We start from the raw sequence: 18,261 nt of genomic DNA, 5'->3' as shown, positions 1-18,261 counted from the left end.
CAAGAAGAACATAGCAAACACAACCAAACAAACGGAGCGCCGAATAATCTGGAGAACGATAAAAAAGACGCTCGAAAGGAATGCAACCCTGCAGAGTAGAGGATGGTTGAATGTTGCTGAGATATGTGGAAGTGGAGTCAGCCTCACTTTCCAAAAGTGAGGCGGAAGAGAGGTGGCAATCATCAACACACAAGCCGTATCAAGAAGGCGACGATGCTTGCACTCAGCTACACCATTGACAAGAGAACTGAGCAAGAGTACCCTGCAGAACAAGGACTCCAAGCAATGTCTTGGAGATATACTCTCCAATAGAGTCAACACGGGACACATGAATAGGCGTAGAGAACTGAGTGTGAACCATGGCAGTAAAACACTTGTATATAAATATAACCTCACTACGAGAAGACATAAAATATATCCAGGTATGTCAAGAGAAATCATCTATGAAGATAATATAGTAACGATGGTCTCCTTTCGAGGCAAAAGGAGCTAGACCCCATACATCAGAATGAACAAGGTTGAAAGGATGCCGAGGCACAATCTCATGAGGATAAGGTAACTGAACCTGTTCACCAAACCGACAACCCTTGCAGTCTAAAGACACACTGCCAGAGACAGGTTGGAGAAGACCACGTCGAACAAAGGATGAGAGCCGAGAGCCACACAAGTGACCAAGGCGATGATGCCACTGTTTAAAAGAGCTGGTAGACAGGCAACCGAGACGGAGAGACTGGCGGTGGTGGCAGTGAAGGATGTTAGGGGCCAGCTAGGGGTGGGCAGAAAAACAGAGAACCGAAGACCGGAGCCGAAAAACCCAGGACCGAAGCCGAAAAACCCGAGGACTGAAACTGCAGTTGTTTACTTGGTTGGCAAAAATAAGAAACTGAAATTACTTCGGTACGTTCGGTCATTGGACCAGGTTGACCGAATTCACCGAACTGACCGAAATATTGTACACAGCCCATCAGTAAAGCCCAATAGCCCATGCATACGAAGCTTTTCTAGCCCTTCTCAATCGAAACAACACAGCCCCGTACCGCACCTTATCCCAAAATGAGCTACAGGCTTCACGCACGCATATCCAGCGCCGCCGCCTCCATTTGCCCGCCTCGCACAGTCCCAGCGGCGGCTGGCTGTTCCGATGGTCCATGGCCCCGACTCGGTGCGGCGGCAACTCCCATACTCCCACGCGGCGGCAGCCGAAGACTCACATGGTGCCCACTCGGCGACGGCGGCAGCGCCCATGTTCCCACGCCACGGCGGCGGCAGCGCCCATGGATCCCACATGACGGCGGGCGATGGCGTCATGGTTCGCATGCGGCAGCAAGCCAAGCACCGTCAGTCCTTGAAAGTCGGCGGTTATACCGAGGATTCCCACCACAATAGCTGATTGCTCGTTGTTTCTTTTGACTCCCGATTCCATTTTCTTTTTTGAGGATTGAATCCCAATTTCTTGCTCCATAACAAATATCTCAGTGCTCTTCGGTTGTAACTGAGGCCCGAACCGAATTATCGGTCCACCGAAGTCTCGGTCATTCATTTTTTGTAGGACCGAACGGTTAGTAAATTAAGGAAACCGAATTTTAAGATAACCCGAAGCACCGAACCGAACGGTTCGGTCTAACCTCGAATGCCCAGCCCTAGGGCCAGCATCTAGGAGAACACCAGTGTGATGATCCTGAACAAGACATGAGCCAAAGTTGAGAATGACCCTGTAATGAGTCAACAATCTGATCACCAAAAATGAGTTGCATGGTAAGTTGAGGAACATGAGCAACATGAAAAGACAAAGTGCTAAGAATACCTCGACCATTAACTAGGAGGGAGGTACCATTAGTAGCAAGAACACAAACAGGAGAATCGAGAGGTCGAATAGAGCACAGAGTGGATGAATCATGAGTCATATGAAAAGATGCTCCAGCATCAAGAATCCACAAAGATGTACCTGCCTGTGTAGAAGGTGGTCTCACAATTCCAGAAGAGTTGGTAGCAGAACCAACTGAACCTGTTGATGCAGAACCAGAAGATGCAGCTAGCAGGCATTGAAGTTGTGCAATCTCCTGCTCAGTCAGGGGCTCAACTATAGAGGTTGACGTTGGTGCGCCCAGAAATGGAGAGCCAGAGGCAATCAGCAGGTCACGAAGTCGCATAATCTCCTGCTCAACTGAAGTAGTCGACTTAGCAGCACTAGGAGAGGAGTTGCCACCAACGCCTGCTGCTAGATGAGGCCGTGTAGTATGACCAGTATCGTCTGCAGAAGCCCATGGAGAAGGCGAGGTTGCATCTAGACAAGCACCAAGTGCCAAGGGAAGGTGTGGGTGCGAGGCGTAGTTGATGGAGCGATATGCACCAACGCTGCTGTGGTTAGCTAGAGATACTTTTACCATCTTCAACCTTAGTCTTGATAGACATGAACACCATTACGAGGTGACCCATACATCAATACCTCTACCATGAGGACCTGAACCTGGGTAAACGCTTTGTGTGCAAGCATGATCTCTTCTGTACTTCCGGTCATGCGCACCACCCTTAGCCGTAGCATGATCTCTTCTGTACTTCCGGTCATGCGCACCACCCTATCGGCACCACCCTACCATGCGCTGGAATTTAACAAATTTCTAGCAAGCACATAGCTTTCTAGAGGCAAGGCTATGTGTATAAATTTCTAGCAAGCACATAGCTTTTTACAAGTGTATAAATTGGTTGGCTGAACTCTACATGTGTTTTGCCTGAGCTCAGTGTCAATTATGCCTACTTTATTCATTTTTTATGTCACATTTAAGTCAATTAGTCATCTGAGTCTCTTTATAACACAGTTGTCATCACTACTTGGTTTCCTTCCACAGTTACAAATTACAATAATCCCCAACAGGTCATAGTACCAAAATCTTTAGAAGTTCTAGCAAGTACATAGTTTTATACACTCTAGATGCTCCCTTTGTACATGTGTTTAAAGTTGGTTGGCTGGATTCTGCTTGTCCTTTGTCTGAGCTCAGTACTGATCATGCCTATTTTATTCATTTTGCATGTCACGATTAGTCATTCGAGTCTCTTAGTAACATGGTTGTTACCATTTGCAGTTCGCTTGGCTGCTTAGGAATGAACTGACTGATAAATGCTTTATTTTGGTATGCTTATGTTTTCACAGAGCTTGAGATGGATTCCCCTAAGAGCTCTGAAAATGAAGAATCGGGACGCTTGATCACTCCCCAGGAGGCATGTAATCGTATTGCAGAGGTAGTCCAAGAAGCTGTCAGAAAGATGGAGCTTGTTGCTGAAGAGAAAATGGGACTGTACAAAAAGGCTCGCACCGCTGTGGAGGCCTGTGACCGTGAGCTTGATGAGAAGGCCAGACAAGTTCAGGAGTTCAAGGCCGAGAGGCTGCGGAAGAAGCAGCAGGTGGAGGAGCTCGAGAGCATTGTTCGGTTGAAACAGGCCGAGGCTGAGATGTTCCAGCTCAAGGCAAGTGAGGCTCGCCAGGAGGCTGAGAGGCTCCAGAGCATCGCGCTTGCCAAATCTGAGAGGGCTGAGCAGGACTACGCTAGCCTCTACCTCAAGCGGCGCCTGGAGGAAGCGGAGGCAGAGAAGCAGTTTCTTTTTGAGAAAATAAAGCTTCAGGACGGCCATAGGCCCCCGCAGGCGAGCAGCAGCGTGCCTGCTGATTCCTCTCAGGCTCCCTCTCAGGCGTTGATGCTGTCCAAAATTCAGGACCTTCTCAAGAACGTTCGTACCATGCCGACAAAGTCGGAGGCGCATTCAAAATAAGAGCAGCAGGTGCACTTCAGATTTGGGATTACATGTTGTGTTATTGTGCTAATGTATGGTGACTTCTGTGTGATGTGTTAGGAGTATAATGGGCGGTGCCCCCCTTGGAAAATCGAATATTAATGTTGTTGGCGATATCGTGATATGATATACTCATGTAGGCTACATATTTTAATTTGGTTATTACTTTGAGTAAGTGATCTATTCGTTGTTAGAAGTTTGATGAAACTGATGAGAAATAGTTGGAAGGAAACAAACGCTGATAGATCTACTCACTGTTTTCTAAAATCACTAATTAAGGGTACCCTTGAAAAATTCACTCCCACCTTCTCTGGCTGCATGCGCAGGAGAGTTATCCTTCTTTTAGATTTGCTTTCTTTAAAACATTTTATTTCATGTGTCGCTTGTCGTAATTTGAGATTTTTTTGTAGACTTTTTTTTAAAAATGTTTTATCTTTGGGAACACGTGTCTAAATTATGAATATTTTTTATTGTTGGATTTCTTGCGTCGAGATCTTTGAAATTAGATCGTTAATAGGTTTTGATAAACTTTTTATTATGAAAAAATATAAAAATCTGAAATTAAAAAAGAAAACAAAGAAAAGAAAAAACCAAGAAAAGAAAAAGAAAAGGCGAACCAACATGTGGTTGGATGGTTAGAGGGATTGTGGTTCAAGTCCTGGTGCTCGCGTTATTCCTGCATTTATTTCAGGATTTCCGGTGATGCGCTTTGCGTGGGAGGAGACGTTCTCGTCGACGACGAGGTGCCTACGATGACTTCGTAAATCTTAAGATGATATGCCGACTCAGTCTCTCGAAGGTGCTCATAAAGGTAAAGTGTGCATACGTGCATTCATAGGGATGGGTGTATGCGCGTATGTATGAGCGCATGCGTCTGTACCGTGTTAAAAAAACCCTAAAAAAACCAAAGCAAAACCTAGAAAACCAAACACCGAAAGCACAGTAGTGTTTTCACATTTTTTTGAAAGCGAAGGCTATGCATTTTTTGTGTGTGGAAGTATAACTATGTTTTTCCTTTTGGGGAAGCATAATTCCACTTCCCGTGCTTTTTGGTTTTTTTGAAAGCATAAGTTATGCTTTCACACAAGGAAATAAAATAAAAATTTAAAACATTTTTTAGAAAACCATAGGAAAAACCGAGCGTAATCAGAAACCTAACCCCTCCCCCCTTGAAGACCCCGAAAAATGTGTGTACGAGTGGAAGTGTCCGTACCACTTATCGTTCCACTTGCCGTCGCCACCTACTAATCGACTACTTCACCCCTATGCAATCAGATCAACGATCAGACACAGGCAACCACTAGAAACTCATCCAAAATGAAGAACCCTAGCCCGCGGAAGGATTACGGAGGGGGAATTGATTCAGGGACTCCGCCGCCGGATCACCACATCAAGAGGGCATCATCACCACCTGTCTTCATCATCACTATCCCACCTCCATCTTTTTGTAATATATTAGTCAACATTGATTCACCTTTGTATTATTTAGACATTATCGTCATGTTCATCATGATTCACTTCGCGATGTTTATGCCCTCGATGTGCGAGTAGTCCTCCTAGTTCTCGTGGATGGATGAACCCTAGTATGTTTACGATCAAATGATAATATGATTTAATATCCTCTATATATGTTTATGTTAATGATCTTATAGATGTTGGGTGAAGTCGATCATCCAACATATGGCTCCTTTGGACAGGAGGGTATTACTATTGATATGAAGGTGAGAAGCGGATGAATCATTGCAATTGGGGATAAGCAGAGATCACATTAGATGCGCCCATCGAGAAACCTTTAATTACCATTCGGTAAACCGGAGTGGGGTTGAATGGCAGTGGTGTATGGGATACGGGGCTGCTGCATGCATGGAAGTATTTGTACTTGGCTCCGCCCACTTGTTGAAACATATAAATCGGGTTAGGAATCCAAACTATAAATTATGCTTACGCATAGGTGGTGTAGACACATAATAGTGGGGAATCCGAACTCCTAAGAATTCCTTAGTCCTATCGATTCCGATAACCATTACTTACGTCTCATATTCTTTTATTTTACTCTTGCTCTTTATTTCCGTGTTCACAAAAATTACTCAATACTTTAAACTTTTGTTTCCGCTTTGCTTGGGATCAATGCAAGTAATTTGCCGGCACTGTAATCTAAATCACTACGAGAGACAAAGTTCAATTCTTGTCCTCCCTGTGGGATCAATGCTCTTACTTCGATAAGACTACAACTATATACTTTGCACTTGCAGGATATCAACACATCAAGATAAGGTGAATTTAATCCCGAGTTTCACCTTAGCCAAAGGCTTTCAGTGTCATGCGTGTGTGCAAGCAAAGTAACCTCGCAAGCCTAACAAGGTTGCGGAGGAGAGACACTTGGCACCACTAGAGCTCATACATTCTAATCTATGTTAGATGAATGATATGAAATAAAGGTGGAAAGAAATATTTCATGACTGTGATAGATAATTCAACTACATTTTTATATGCGTATTTGGTAAATACTAAAGATAAGTGTCAGTGTCAAGACTGGGGCAGACCTCAGGGTAGGGGGTCCCGAGCTGTGGATCTTTAATTGATGGGTAACAAGAGACGAAGGAGACAGTGTTTACCCAGGTTCGGGCCCTCTTGATGGAGGTAAAACCCTACGTCCCGCTCTTGTTTATATTGATGATGATGTACAAGTACAAAGTTGATCTACCTCAAGATCCTATGTCATGTATGATTCTAATGATCTAGCATATATCTATCGACTAGCCCGACCTTGGCTTATATAATGTACCGAAGGCCTAGGATAACAAGAGTCCTATTCGGTTACATCGATGGAGAGGATTCCTTGTCTTGATCACTGATGTCTACTACACAACCTTCTTCTTGTAGACGTTGTTGGGCCTCCAAGTGCAGAGGTTTGTAGGACAACAACAAATTTCCCTCAAGTGGGTGACCTAAGGTTTATCAATCCGTGGGAGGCATAGGATGAAGATGGTCTCTCTCAAACAACCCTGCAACCAAATAACAAAGAGTCTCTTGTGTCCCCAACACATCCAATACAATGGTAAATTGTATAGGTGAACTAGTTCGGTGAAAAGATGGTGATACAAGTGCAATATGGATGGTGGATATAGGTTTTTGTAATCTGAAAATATAAAAACAGCAAGGTAACTAATGATAAAAGTGAGCAAAAACGGTATTGCAATGCTAGGAAACAAGGCCTAGAGTTCATACTTTCACTAGTGCAAGTTCTCTCAATAATAATAACATAATTGGATCATATAACAATCCATCAACATGCAACAAAGAGTCACTCCAAAGTCACTAATAGCGGAGAACAAACAAAGAGATTATTGTAGGGTACAAAACCACCTCAAAGTTATCCTTTCTGATCGATCTATTCAAAAGTCCGTAGTAAAATAACACGAAGCTATTCTTTTCGTTCAATCTATCATAGAGTTCGTACTAGAATAACACCTTAAGACACAAATCAGCCAAAACCCTAATGTCACCTAGATACTCCAATGTCACCTCAAGTATACGTGGGTATGATTATACGATATGTATCACACAATATCAGATTCATCTATTCAACCAACACAAAGAACTTCAAAGACTGCCCCAAAGTTTCTACCGGAGAGTCAAGACGAAAACGTGTGCCAACCCCTATGCATAAGTTCACGAGGTCACGGAACTCGCAAGTTGATCACCAAAACATACATCAAGTGGATCACGTGAATATCCCATTGTCACCACAGATAAGCACATGCAAGACATACATCAAGTGTTCTCAAATCCTTAAAGACTCAATCTGATAAGATAACTTCAAAGGGAAAACTCAATCCATTACAAGAGAGTAGAGGGGGAGAAACATCATAAGATCCAACTATAATAGCAAAGCTCTCAATACATCAAGATCGTGCCGAATCAAGAACACGAGAGAGAGAGAGATCAAACACATAGCTACTGGTACATACCCTCAGCCCTGAGGGTGAACTACTCCCTCCTCGTCATGGAGAGCGCCGGGATGATGAAGATGGACACTGGAGAGGGATTCCCCCCCCCCCTCCGGCATGGTGCCAGAACGGGTCTAGATTGGTTTTTGGTGGCTACAGAGGCTTGCAACGACGGAACTCCCGATCTAGGTTTCTTTCTGGAAGTTTGGGTATATATAAGATGTGTTGGAGTCGGGAACAAGTTAGGGGGGGGGGTCCCCGAGGCGGCCATGAGGTAGGGGGGCACGCCCAGGGGGTAGGGCACGCCCCCACCCTCGTGGTGGCCTCGGGACTCTTCTGGCCCATCTCCGGTACTCCGTGGGCTTCTTCTGGTCCAAAAATGATCTCCATGAAATTTCAGGTCAATTGGACTCCGTTTGGTTTTCCTTTTCTGCGATACTCAAAAACAAGGAAAAAACAGAAACTGGCATTGGGCTCTAGGTTAATAGGTTAGTCCCAAAAATCATATAAAATACCATATAAATGCATATAAAACATCCAAGGTTGATAATATAATAGCATGGGACAATCAAAAATTATAGATATGTTGGAGACGTATCAAGCATCCCCAAGCTTAATTCCTGCTCGTCCTCGAGTAGGTAAATGATAAAAGCAGAATTTTTGATGTGGAATGCTACCTAACATATTTATCAATGTAATATTCTTTATTGTGGCAAGAATATTCAGATCCATAAGATTCAAGACAAAATTTTAATATTGACATAAAAATAATAATACTTCAAGCATACTAACTAAGAAATCACGTCTTCTCAAAATAACATGGCCAAAGAAAGCTTATCCCTACAAAATCATATAGTTTGGCTATGCTTCATTTTTGTCACACAAAAATGCTCCCATCATGCACAACCCCGATGACAAGCCAAGCAATTGTTTCATACTTTAGTAATCTCAATTTTTTTCAACTTTGACGCAATACATGAGCGTGAGCCATGGACATAGCACTATGGGTGGAATAGAATATAATGATGGGGGTTGTGTGGATAAGACAAAAAAGGATAAAGTCTCACATCGATGCGGCTAATCAATGGGCTAGGGAGATGCCCATCAATTGATGTCAATGCAAGGAGTAGGGATTTCCATGCAACGGATGCACTAGAGCTATAAATGCATGAAATCTCAACAAAAAAAACTAAGTGGGTGTGCATCCAACTTGCTTGCTCACGAAGACCTAGGGCATTTGAGGAAGCCCATTGTTGGAATATACAATCCAAGTTCTATAATGAAAAATTCCCACTAGTATATGAGAGTGACAAAACAAGAGACTCTATATCATGAAGATCATGGTGCTACTTTGAAGCACAAGTGTGGAAAAAGGATAGTAGCATTGTCCCCTTTTATTTTTTTTATTTGGCCTTTCTTTTTATTTTTATTTTTCTTTTTCTTTTCGGGACAATGCTCTATTAATGATGATCACCACACTTCTATTTATTTACAACTCAAAGATTACAACTCGATTCTAGAACAAAATATGACTCTATATGCATGCCTCCGGCGGTGCACTGGGATGGGGAATGAATCAAGAGTGACATGTATGATAAATTATGCATGGTGGCTTTGCCACAAATACGATGTCAACTACATGATCATGCAAGGCAATATGACAATGATGATGTGTGTCATGATGAACATGACGGTGGAAAGTTGCATGGCAATATATCTCGGAATGGCTATGGAAATGCCATGATAGGTAGGTATGGTGGCTGTTTTGAGGAAGATATAAGGAGGTTTATGTGTGACAGAGCGTATCATATCACGAGGTTTGGATGCACCGGCGAAGTTTGCACCAACTCTCGAGGTGAGAAAGGGAAATGCATGGTACCGAAGAGGCTAACAATGATGGAAGGGTGAGAGTGCGTATAATCCATGGACTCAACATTAGTCATAAAGAACTCATATACTTATTGCAAAAATCTACAAGTCATCAAAAACCAAGCATTACACGCATGCTCCTAGGGGGATAGATTGGTAGGAAAAGACCATCGCTCGTCCCCGACCGCCACTCATAAGGAAGACAATCAAAGAACACCTCATGTTTCAAATTTGTTACACAACAGTTACCATACGTGCATGCTACGGGACTTGCAAACCTCAACACAAGTATTTCTCAAATTCACAATTACTCAACTAGCATGACTCTAATATTACCATCTTCATATATCAAAACAATCATCAAGTATCAAACTTCTCATAGTATTCAATGCACTCTATATGAAAGTTTTTATTATACCCATCTTGGATGCCCATCATATTAGGACTAGTTTCATAACCAAAGCAAACTACCATGCTGTTCTAAATACTCTCAAAATGATATAAGTGAAGCATGAGAGTTCAATAATTTCTATAAAATAAAACCACCACCGTGCTCTAAAAAGATATAAGTGAAGCACTAGAGCAAATGACAAACTACTCCAAAAGATATAAGTGAAGATCAATGAGTAGTTGAATAATTATGTAACTATGTGAAGACTCTCTAACATTTAAGAATGTCAGATCTTGGTATTATATTCAAACAGCAAGCAAAAGTAAAATAAAATGATGCTCCAAGCAAAACACATATCATGTGGTGAATAAAAATATAGCTCCAAGTAAGGTTACCGATGAACGAAGACGAAAGAGGGGATGCCTTACGGGGCATCCCCAAGCTTAGGATTTTGGTTGTCCTTGAATATTAACTTGGGGTGACTTGGGAATCCCCAATCTTAGGCTCTTGCCACTCCTTATTCCATAATCCATGGAATCTTTACCCAAAACTTGAAAACTTCACAACACAAAACTCAACAGAAAACTCGTAAGCTCCGTTAGTATAAGAAAATAAATCACCACTTTTGGTACTTTTGTGAACTCATTATAAATTTATATTGGTGTAATATCTACTGTATTCCAACTTCTCTATGGTTCATACCCTCCGATACTACTCATAGATTCATCAAAATAAGCAAACAACACATAGAAAACATAATCTGTCAAAAAATAGAACAGTCTGTAGTAATCTGTATCAAACGTATACTTCTGTCACTCAAACAATTCTGAAATAAATTGGTGGACCTGAGGAATTTGTCGATTAATCATCTTCACTAAGAATAAACCTAATCGCACTCTTCAGTAAAAAATGGCAGCTAATCTTGTGAGCGCTAAAGTTTCTGTTTTTTATAGCAAGATCGCAAAGACTTCACCCAAGTCCTCCCAAAGGTTCTACTTGGCACAAACACTAATTAAAACATAAAACCACATCTAAACGGAGGCTAGATGAATTATTTATTACTAAACAGGAGCAAAAAGCAAAGAACAAAAATAAAATTGGGTTGCCTCCCAACAAGCGCTATCGTTTAACGCCCCTAGCTAGGCATGATGTTTCAATGATGCTCACATAAAAGATGAGAATGAAACATAAAGAGAGCATCGTGAAGAATATGACTAGCACATTAACTCTAACCCACTTCCTATGCATAGGGATTTTGTGAGCAAACAATTTATGGGAACAAGAATCAACTAGCATAGGAAAGCAAAACAAGCATAACTTCAAGATTTTAAGCACATAGAGAGGAAACTTGATATTATTGCTATTCCTACAAGCATATATTCCTCCCTCATAATAATTTTCAGTAGCATCATGAATGAATTCAACAATATAACCAGCACATAAAGCATTATTTTCATGATCTACAAGCATAGAATTTTTATTACTCTCCACATAAGCAAATTTCTTCTCATTTGGAATAGTGAGAGTATCATAAGAAACTCGAATACTATAAATTGTTTCCATACTGAAAGAATAAAATTCAGAAAAAGGGTAATCATAATCATGACAAGTTTTATAAATATAACCATCACTACTTTTTATAGCATAAGTATCATCACAATAATTATCATAAGTAGCAACTTTGTTCTCATCATAATCGATTGAAACCTCTTCCAAGATAGTGGAATCATTACTAAATAAAGTCATGACCTCTCCAAATCCACTTTCATAGTTGTGACAATAAGATTCAACACCCTCCAAAATAGTGGGATCATTACTTCCTAAAGTTGACACTCTTCCAAACCCACTTTCATCAATATAATCATCACAAATAGGAGGCATGCTATAATCATAATAAATTTGCATATCAAAACTTGGGAGGTTAAAAATATCATCTTCATAAAACATAGCATCCCCAAGCTTGGTACAAACATTAATTGCAGCAAATAAATTCTCAAACATGTCATTTTCATCAAACATAGCTTCCCCAAGTTTGGGCCTTTTCGTATCATAAGCATAATCACTCTCATCATTAATAGTATGGATACCACCGATATTATAGCAACTATTATCATCACAATGAGTAGTAGGAGCAACATCATTTGAGAGGGATGCCTTTTTAACTTTTCTTCTCTGTCTTTTCTTTTTCTTCTCCACATCATGTGTGGGTTTAATCCTCTTTTTGGAGCTCCTTATTAATGGGATTGGTTGAATAGAAGGCTCCTCCTCATTACCTTATTCATCATAAGAAATAATAGGAGGATATTGGGAAGTCTCTTCCCTTTCATTAGTATTCTCTTCATCTTCTATTTGTTTTCTTGTCTTCATGTAATTGGCAATATAAGGATTTTCAATGCAATTCACCGCACAATACATATAAATTTCCTCTAGATGAAAATCAAGAACATTATCGAGGGCAAATTCTGGAATATCCTTAATTATACATTTCATTTCTTCATAACCCAGAAGCAAACTAAGTTCATTATGATGCGCAAGGGAAATCAAGTCATCACAATTTTTGGACACGATTCGATCATGAAACAATTTTCATTGGATATTTAAATGACCATGTTCATTGCAAAGTTACAAGGATGTCTAAGAAAATTTAAATTTTCAGCACAAACATCTAGCCTTTCTTGCAACCATTTAGTTTTTAAATACTTATGCCTATTGCAAAATCTATCTTCCCTATTTGGTGTGTACTTGCATACTCTATGCACTCAACAAAAATTGACATGCTTATAAGAGACATTTTCATCATGACTAGTGCAATCATTATTAGTATAGTGATATTCAAAGAGTTTGTACTAACAACATTGCAATCATGCTCATCATACAAAGATTTAGTGCCAAACATTCTAATGCATTCTTCTTCTAACACTTTGGCACAATTATCGGAATCCTTATTTTCATGGAAGACATTAAAAATATGAAGCATATGAGGTACCCTCAATTCCATTTTTTTGTAGTTTTCTTTTATAAACTAAACTAGTGATAAAACAAGGAACAAAAAGATTCAATTACAAGATCTAAAGATATACCTTCAAGCGCTAACCTCCCCGGCAACGGCGCCAGAAAAGAGCTTGATGTCTACTACACAACCTTCTTCTTATAGACGTTGTGGCGCCTCCAAGTGCAGTGGTTTGTAGGACAACAACAAATTTCCCTCAAGTGGATGACCTAAGGTTTATCAATCCGTGGGAGGCGTAGGTTGAAGATGGTCTCTCTCAAATAACCCTGCAACCAAATAACAAAGAGTCTCTTGTGTCCCCAACACACCCAATATAATGGTAAATTGTATAGGTGCACTAGTTCGGCGAAGAGATGGTGATACAAGTGCAATATGGATGGTAGACATAGGTTTTTGTAATCTGAAAAATATAAAAACAGCAAGGTAACTAATGATAAAAGTGAGCGAAAACGGTATTGCAATACTAGGAAACAAGGCCTAGGGTTCATACTTTCACTAGTGCAAGTTCTCTCAACAATAATAACATAATTGGATCATATAACAATCCCTCAACATGCAACAAAGAGTCACTCCAAAGTCACTAATAGCGGATTATTGTAGGGTACGAAACTACTTCAAAGTTATCCTTTTTGATCGATCTATTCAAGAGTCCATAGTAAAATAACACGAAGCTATTCTTTCCGTTCAATCTATCATAGAGTTCGTACTAGAATAACACCTTAAGACACAAATCAACCAAAACCCTAATGTCACCTAGATACTCCAATGTCACCTCAAGTATCTGTGGGTATGATTATACGATATGCATCACACAATCTCAGATTCATCTATTTAAACAACACAAAGAACTTCAAAGAGTGCCCCAAAGTTTCTACCAGAGAGTCAATACGAAAACATGTGCCAACCCCTATGCATAAGTTCATGAGGTCACGGAACTCGCAAGTTGATCACCAAAACATACATCAAGTGGATCACGTGGATATCCCATTGTCACCACAGATAAGCACATGCAAGACATACATCAAGTGTTCTCAAATCCTTAAAGACCCAATTCGATAAGATAACTTCAAAGGGAAAACTCAATCCATTACAAGAGAGTAGAGGGGGAGAAACATCATAAGATCCAACTATAATAGCAAAGCTCTTGATACATCAAGATCGTGCCGATTCAAGAACACGAGAGAGAGATCAAACACATAGCTACTGGTACATACCGTTAGCCCCGAGGGTGAACTACTCCCTCCTCATCATGGAGAGCGCCGGGATGATGAAGATGGCCACCGGAGAGGGATTCCCCCCTCCGACAGGGGCCGAAACGGGTCTAGATTGGTTTTTGGTGGCTACAGAGGCTTGCGGTGGCGGAACTCCTGATCTAGGTTTCTTTCTGGAAGTTTGGGTATATATGAGAGGTGTTTGAGTCGGGAACAAGTCAGGGGGTCCCCGAGGCGGCCACGAGGTAGGGGGGCACGCCCAGGGTGGTAGGGCGTGCCCCCCACCCTCGTGGTGGCCTCGGAACTCTTCTGGCCCATCTCCGGTACTCCGCGGGCTTCTTCTAGTCCAAAAATGATCTCCGTGAAATTTCAGGTCAATTGGACTCCGTTTGGTTTTCCTTTTCGGCGATACTCAAAAACAAGGAAAAAACAGAAACTGGCACTGGGCTCTAGGTTAATAGGTTAGTCCCAAAAATCATATAAAATACCATATAAATGCATATAAAACATCCAAGGTTGATAATATAATAACATGGAACAATCAAAAATTATAGATACGTTAGAGACGTATCAATCACCAAGTCTTGTGGAATCTTCCTTGTATATGTCATTGGCTGCCCGAAGAAGCCCATTAGTGAACCGCCATGGGGGTCCTCGGCCCGACCCACCTGGTCGGTAGACAACATGGTGAGTAGCCCCTAGTCTAGGACACCGTCAGTAGCCCCCTGAACCGGTCTTCAAGTTGGGGACGCTCCCCTGATTCATCCGAACTGTTCTTCATCTTCGGACGTCGGTCTTGAAAACTGGTTCAACAAATCTTCCCATCTTTGATCTTGAGGATCGCCAAGGTGAATCCGAAGAGTTTACACATCAGGCATCAGAGGAGCCCCTTTAAGTCCTCGGCCTTAAACAATGCCTTGTCATTTTTCACGCCGCACCTCGTGTTTGAAGTTTTTCCCGTGCGACGATTTCCTCTTTCGAGCTCCAATGCCGGACTATATCCAAGGTGTCTTTCGTAGCCGAGATCCAATGCAGATCTACATCTAAGGTGTCATAAATTACTACATTCTTGGAAAACTTTGAAGGATTTCAGCCGAGCTTAATACCGGAAATGCCCTCTATGAAGCCAGCTACTTGCATCTGAGCTTTATGCCGGACCACTTCCGAGGTGGTGCACCACCTCAGACTTGGGATGTTTTTTTGTGGAGTTTAGTTCTGATCGGTGCAATTTATTTGCTGACGAGACATATAGCCAGTAGCCCTCAAGGTGTGTGTAGGTCTAAAACCCGAGATGTACCTGAAGGGAAAAATAAAACCGCCAATCCCAGTAGCCCCCGAGACTCAGGTCGATTTGCGAAATCGGCCTCAGGACCGATTCCTTGTTCGTCATCATACTCTAGGAACAGAAAGGTGGTGCACAATAGCTCCTAAGACTCTAGGAACAGAAAGGTGGTGCACAATACTCTAGGACCGATTCCTTGTTTTGCACTGCATTGAATAGGCAATGCAGTAACCCCCCGAGCCACTGGGCGGGTGGCAACGCCAGATCAGGGGATCAATGTACCCCCTTTGTGGCTTTAAAATTGACCGTAATCACAATTTATGTGTAATGGTTCTATGTATCCAAGTACTTTACATCATGAATGCTCAGATCTATATTGTACAAAACTTTGTTGATCGACCATCGGCTTCAACCTCCTCGGCTAGTAGCCAGGGAGTGTTTGTCCTACTTTATAAAGCCTTTATAAGGGCAAAGATTTACAGCAAACAAGGCAATCCGTCCATGTGGTTTTATGAACAAAGGCACACAGAGAGAGATGTTATATTACTATTATTACTATTTAACGTAAGAAACATCTTCTGGAAAAAATAGTTCCTTTATAAGTCCCTTTTCCCAGGTTGTCATATTGACCATGATCATGAACCTCACCTCCGATCAATGTGGGAGGAAAATATTGAAGATTTAGTTTGGGAAAGTTCTCGAACTCTATGGTCTTAATGAACCTAGATTTTCACTTCCGTTGTTGCGGACCAATTATATTCTTAACATGGCTAGCTTTCGGCTTCAACCAGTCTGAGGTACTAATCCGGATGACCCGGAAACAATCACAAAGGTGCTCCCTTTACTCCCTAGCCGAACAATCGGGAATGTGGGGGGTAAGCATAGGAGCCAGGTAACCCAGCTTGGCCAAAATCTTAAGTCAAATTGATGCATATTTATTGCTTTATAACAATGATTACGGAAGGAAAATTCTCCGTTGCGACTGTTTATAATTTGAAAGTGGCCCATCATCGGCTTCCACCCCTTTGTAGATGCTACGCAGGGTGTTTCAGTATTAACAAGACAACCCTTAGTCGATGTCTCAGTGCCTGGAGGCGGTTGTGTTAGCGGAAACGAGGCAATCAGATGTGCAGGCTTTTTAACTTTCACTTAGTCATATGAGCTTTAAATTGGGAGGCTAGTTACGAGCCCCCGGTTAGTGTTCAGCGTCAACCGAGGTCAAGCCATTAACACTTCGGCCAGTTTTATGAAAGGCATTAACACGGGGCGACCGCTATCGATCTATAGTTTGACACAGTCATCGGATCGCTGACCAGTTTACGCTCATTGTGAGAGTCGGTTTTCGGCTTTCTCCACTGAGGCGCTTAACCATTCGAGCTGGAAGCACAATCACAGTGGTTCTCCCTTTGCACACCTAGCCGAACAATGCGGGAACATAGGAGGCAATCACAGGAGCCGGGCAACCCAACTATTGACCGAAGACACAATTTGAAACTGATGCATATAAATCAATATCCAAGAGCATTTTGCCAAGGACTCCTCAGAGTACCTTGGCTTTTGGTGGGTTCAGCTCTAGTTGCAGCCCCCGTTGATATTACTGATGCTTTAAAGGCATCTGACATTGTACTGCGAGAGTTATGCTGGAGACACACAGTATCCCCGAGACTCAGGTTGGGTGCGACCGACCTCCTCGGGAACTAGTCCGGATGTCATGTGCGTTTCACCAACACCGAGGTGTAGGTCGGCAGGAAAGATGCCGAGCTGCGGGTCGGAAAAGATCTCCCGAGCTGAATTATTACGTAGGGCACCTTGTTCATGAGGATTCCCGCCTCCTGAAAGAGAAACATACAAATAGCTCAAAAGTTCCATAAGCTCGAAAAAACAAAAAACTTGTGCGAAAACTTTACGTCCGAAGTAAATCAAGTTTTTTGGTGCCAATCCGAATATTGGTCTTAAAAATAGTTTGTGCTTCCTCGTGCTTTAGCATGATACATTCGATCTCAAGACATCAAGTGGGCCAGCCTTCGGTTTCAACCTCTTATCCTAAAGGCCGAGTGTTTCTCTTTTAGGCATGTTTAGCAAACTAAACTCGAGCAGCTTTACAGAGAAACCAGGATATCTGGCTGTTGACCACACACTCGAGTCGAGAAAGGAGTGGTAGAAAAAGACTTTGCAACGACTAAGAAGAGAACATTTATTATTAAATGGCTCATATAATTTTTAAGAGCCCCAGTTAGCTTGGGTAAAAGAAGTGTTATTAACAAATAATGTTTTTGACAAACTAAGTTTTTAACAAATAACCTTTTTGTTTAACACAAATATAATGATTGGTTGAACCGAGCAAAAATTAAAAGATTGGATAAAATTTGAGCATGGAACCGACTTAGCTGGTTAATGTGCTCGGCGTTGATGATGAGGTACGGGCTTGTGGCGGGACAAAGACATAGTCCTCGGCCAGACCGAGGTCCCAGCCCCCAAGCCCGAGGTGACCGAGCGAAGAATTTGGCTTGACGAAGTGGTGACGCAGTCATTGGTACAACGATGTGCTATACAAACGGTTTTTAACCCCCTTTCTGCGACGGTATTTTGAACCGTAGCCAAGTGAGTGTGGGCGATAGGGGGGTCCTTCCCACACGACCCAAAAACCGTCGGGCATAGGCCCTCCGGTCACACATGCTGGGAAAAATGAGATCATGTGCAATGGGCGAGCGGTCAAATACAATTATACAGGCCCAATCGGTTCCAGTCGTAAGTACATTCCA

General features: G+C 42.0%; 1 protein-coding gene across 2 annotated transcripts in view; it reads left to right on the top strand.

Annotated features, from left to right (window-relative positions):
* Positions 1 to 3,979, top strand: part of LOC119300615 (OBERON-like protein) — a 9,648-nt gene extending 5,669 nt beyond the window's left edge. For both annotated transcript variants that reach the window (XM_037577516.1, XM_037577517.1), the window contains exon 3: positions 3,149 to 3,979. In XM_037577516.1, coding sequence (XP_037433413.1) covers positions 3,149 to 3,765 — 617 coding nt within the window. In that variant the 3' untranslated portion in view covers positions 3,766 to 3,979. The remainder of the gene's footprint in view (positions 1 to 3,148) is intronic.
* The last annotated feature ends 14,282 nt before the right edge of the window (positions 3,980 to 18,261 follow it).

Source organism: Triticum dicoccoides, chromosome 5A (assembly GCF_002162155.2).
Source record: "Triticum dicoccoides isolate Atlit2015 ecotype Zavitan chromosome 5A, WEW_v2.0, whole genome shotgun sequence".
In the NCBI taxonomy this organism is placed as follows: Eukaryota; Viridiplantae; Streptophyta; class Magnoliopsida; order Poales; family Poaceae; genus Triticum; species Triticum dicoccoides.
The sequence above is the reverse complement of the archived record's forward strand: the minus strand, read 5'-3'. Positions and strand labels throughout refer to the sequence as shown.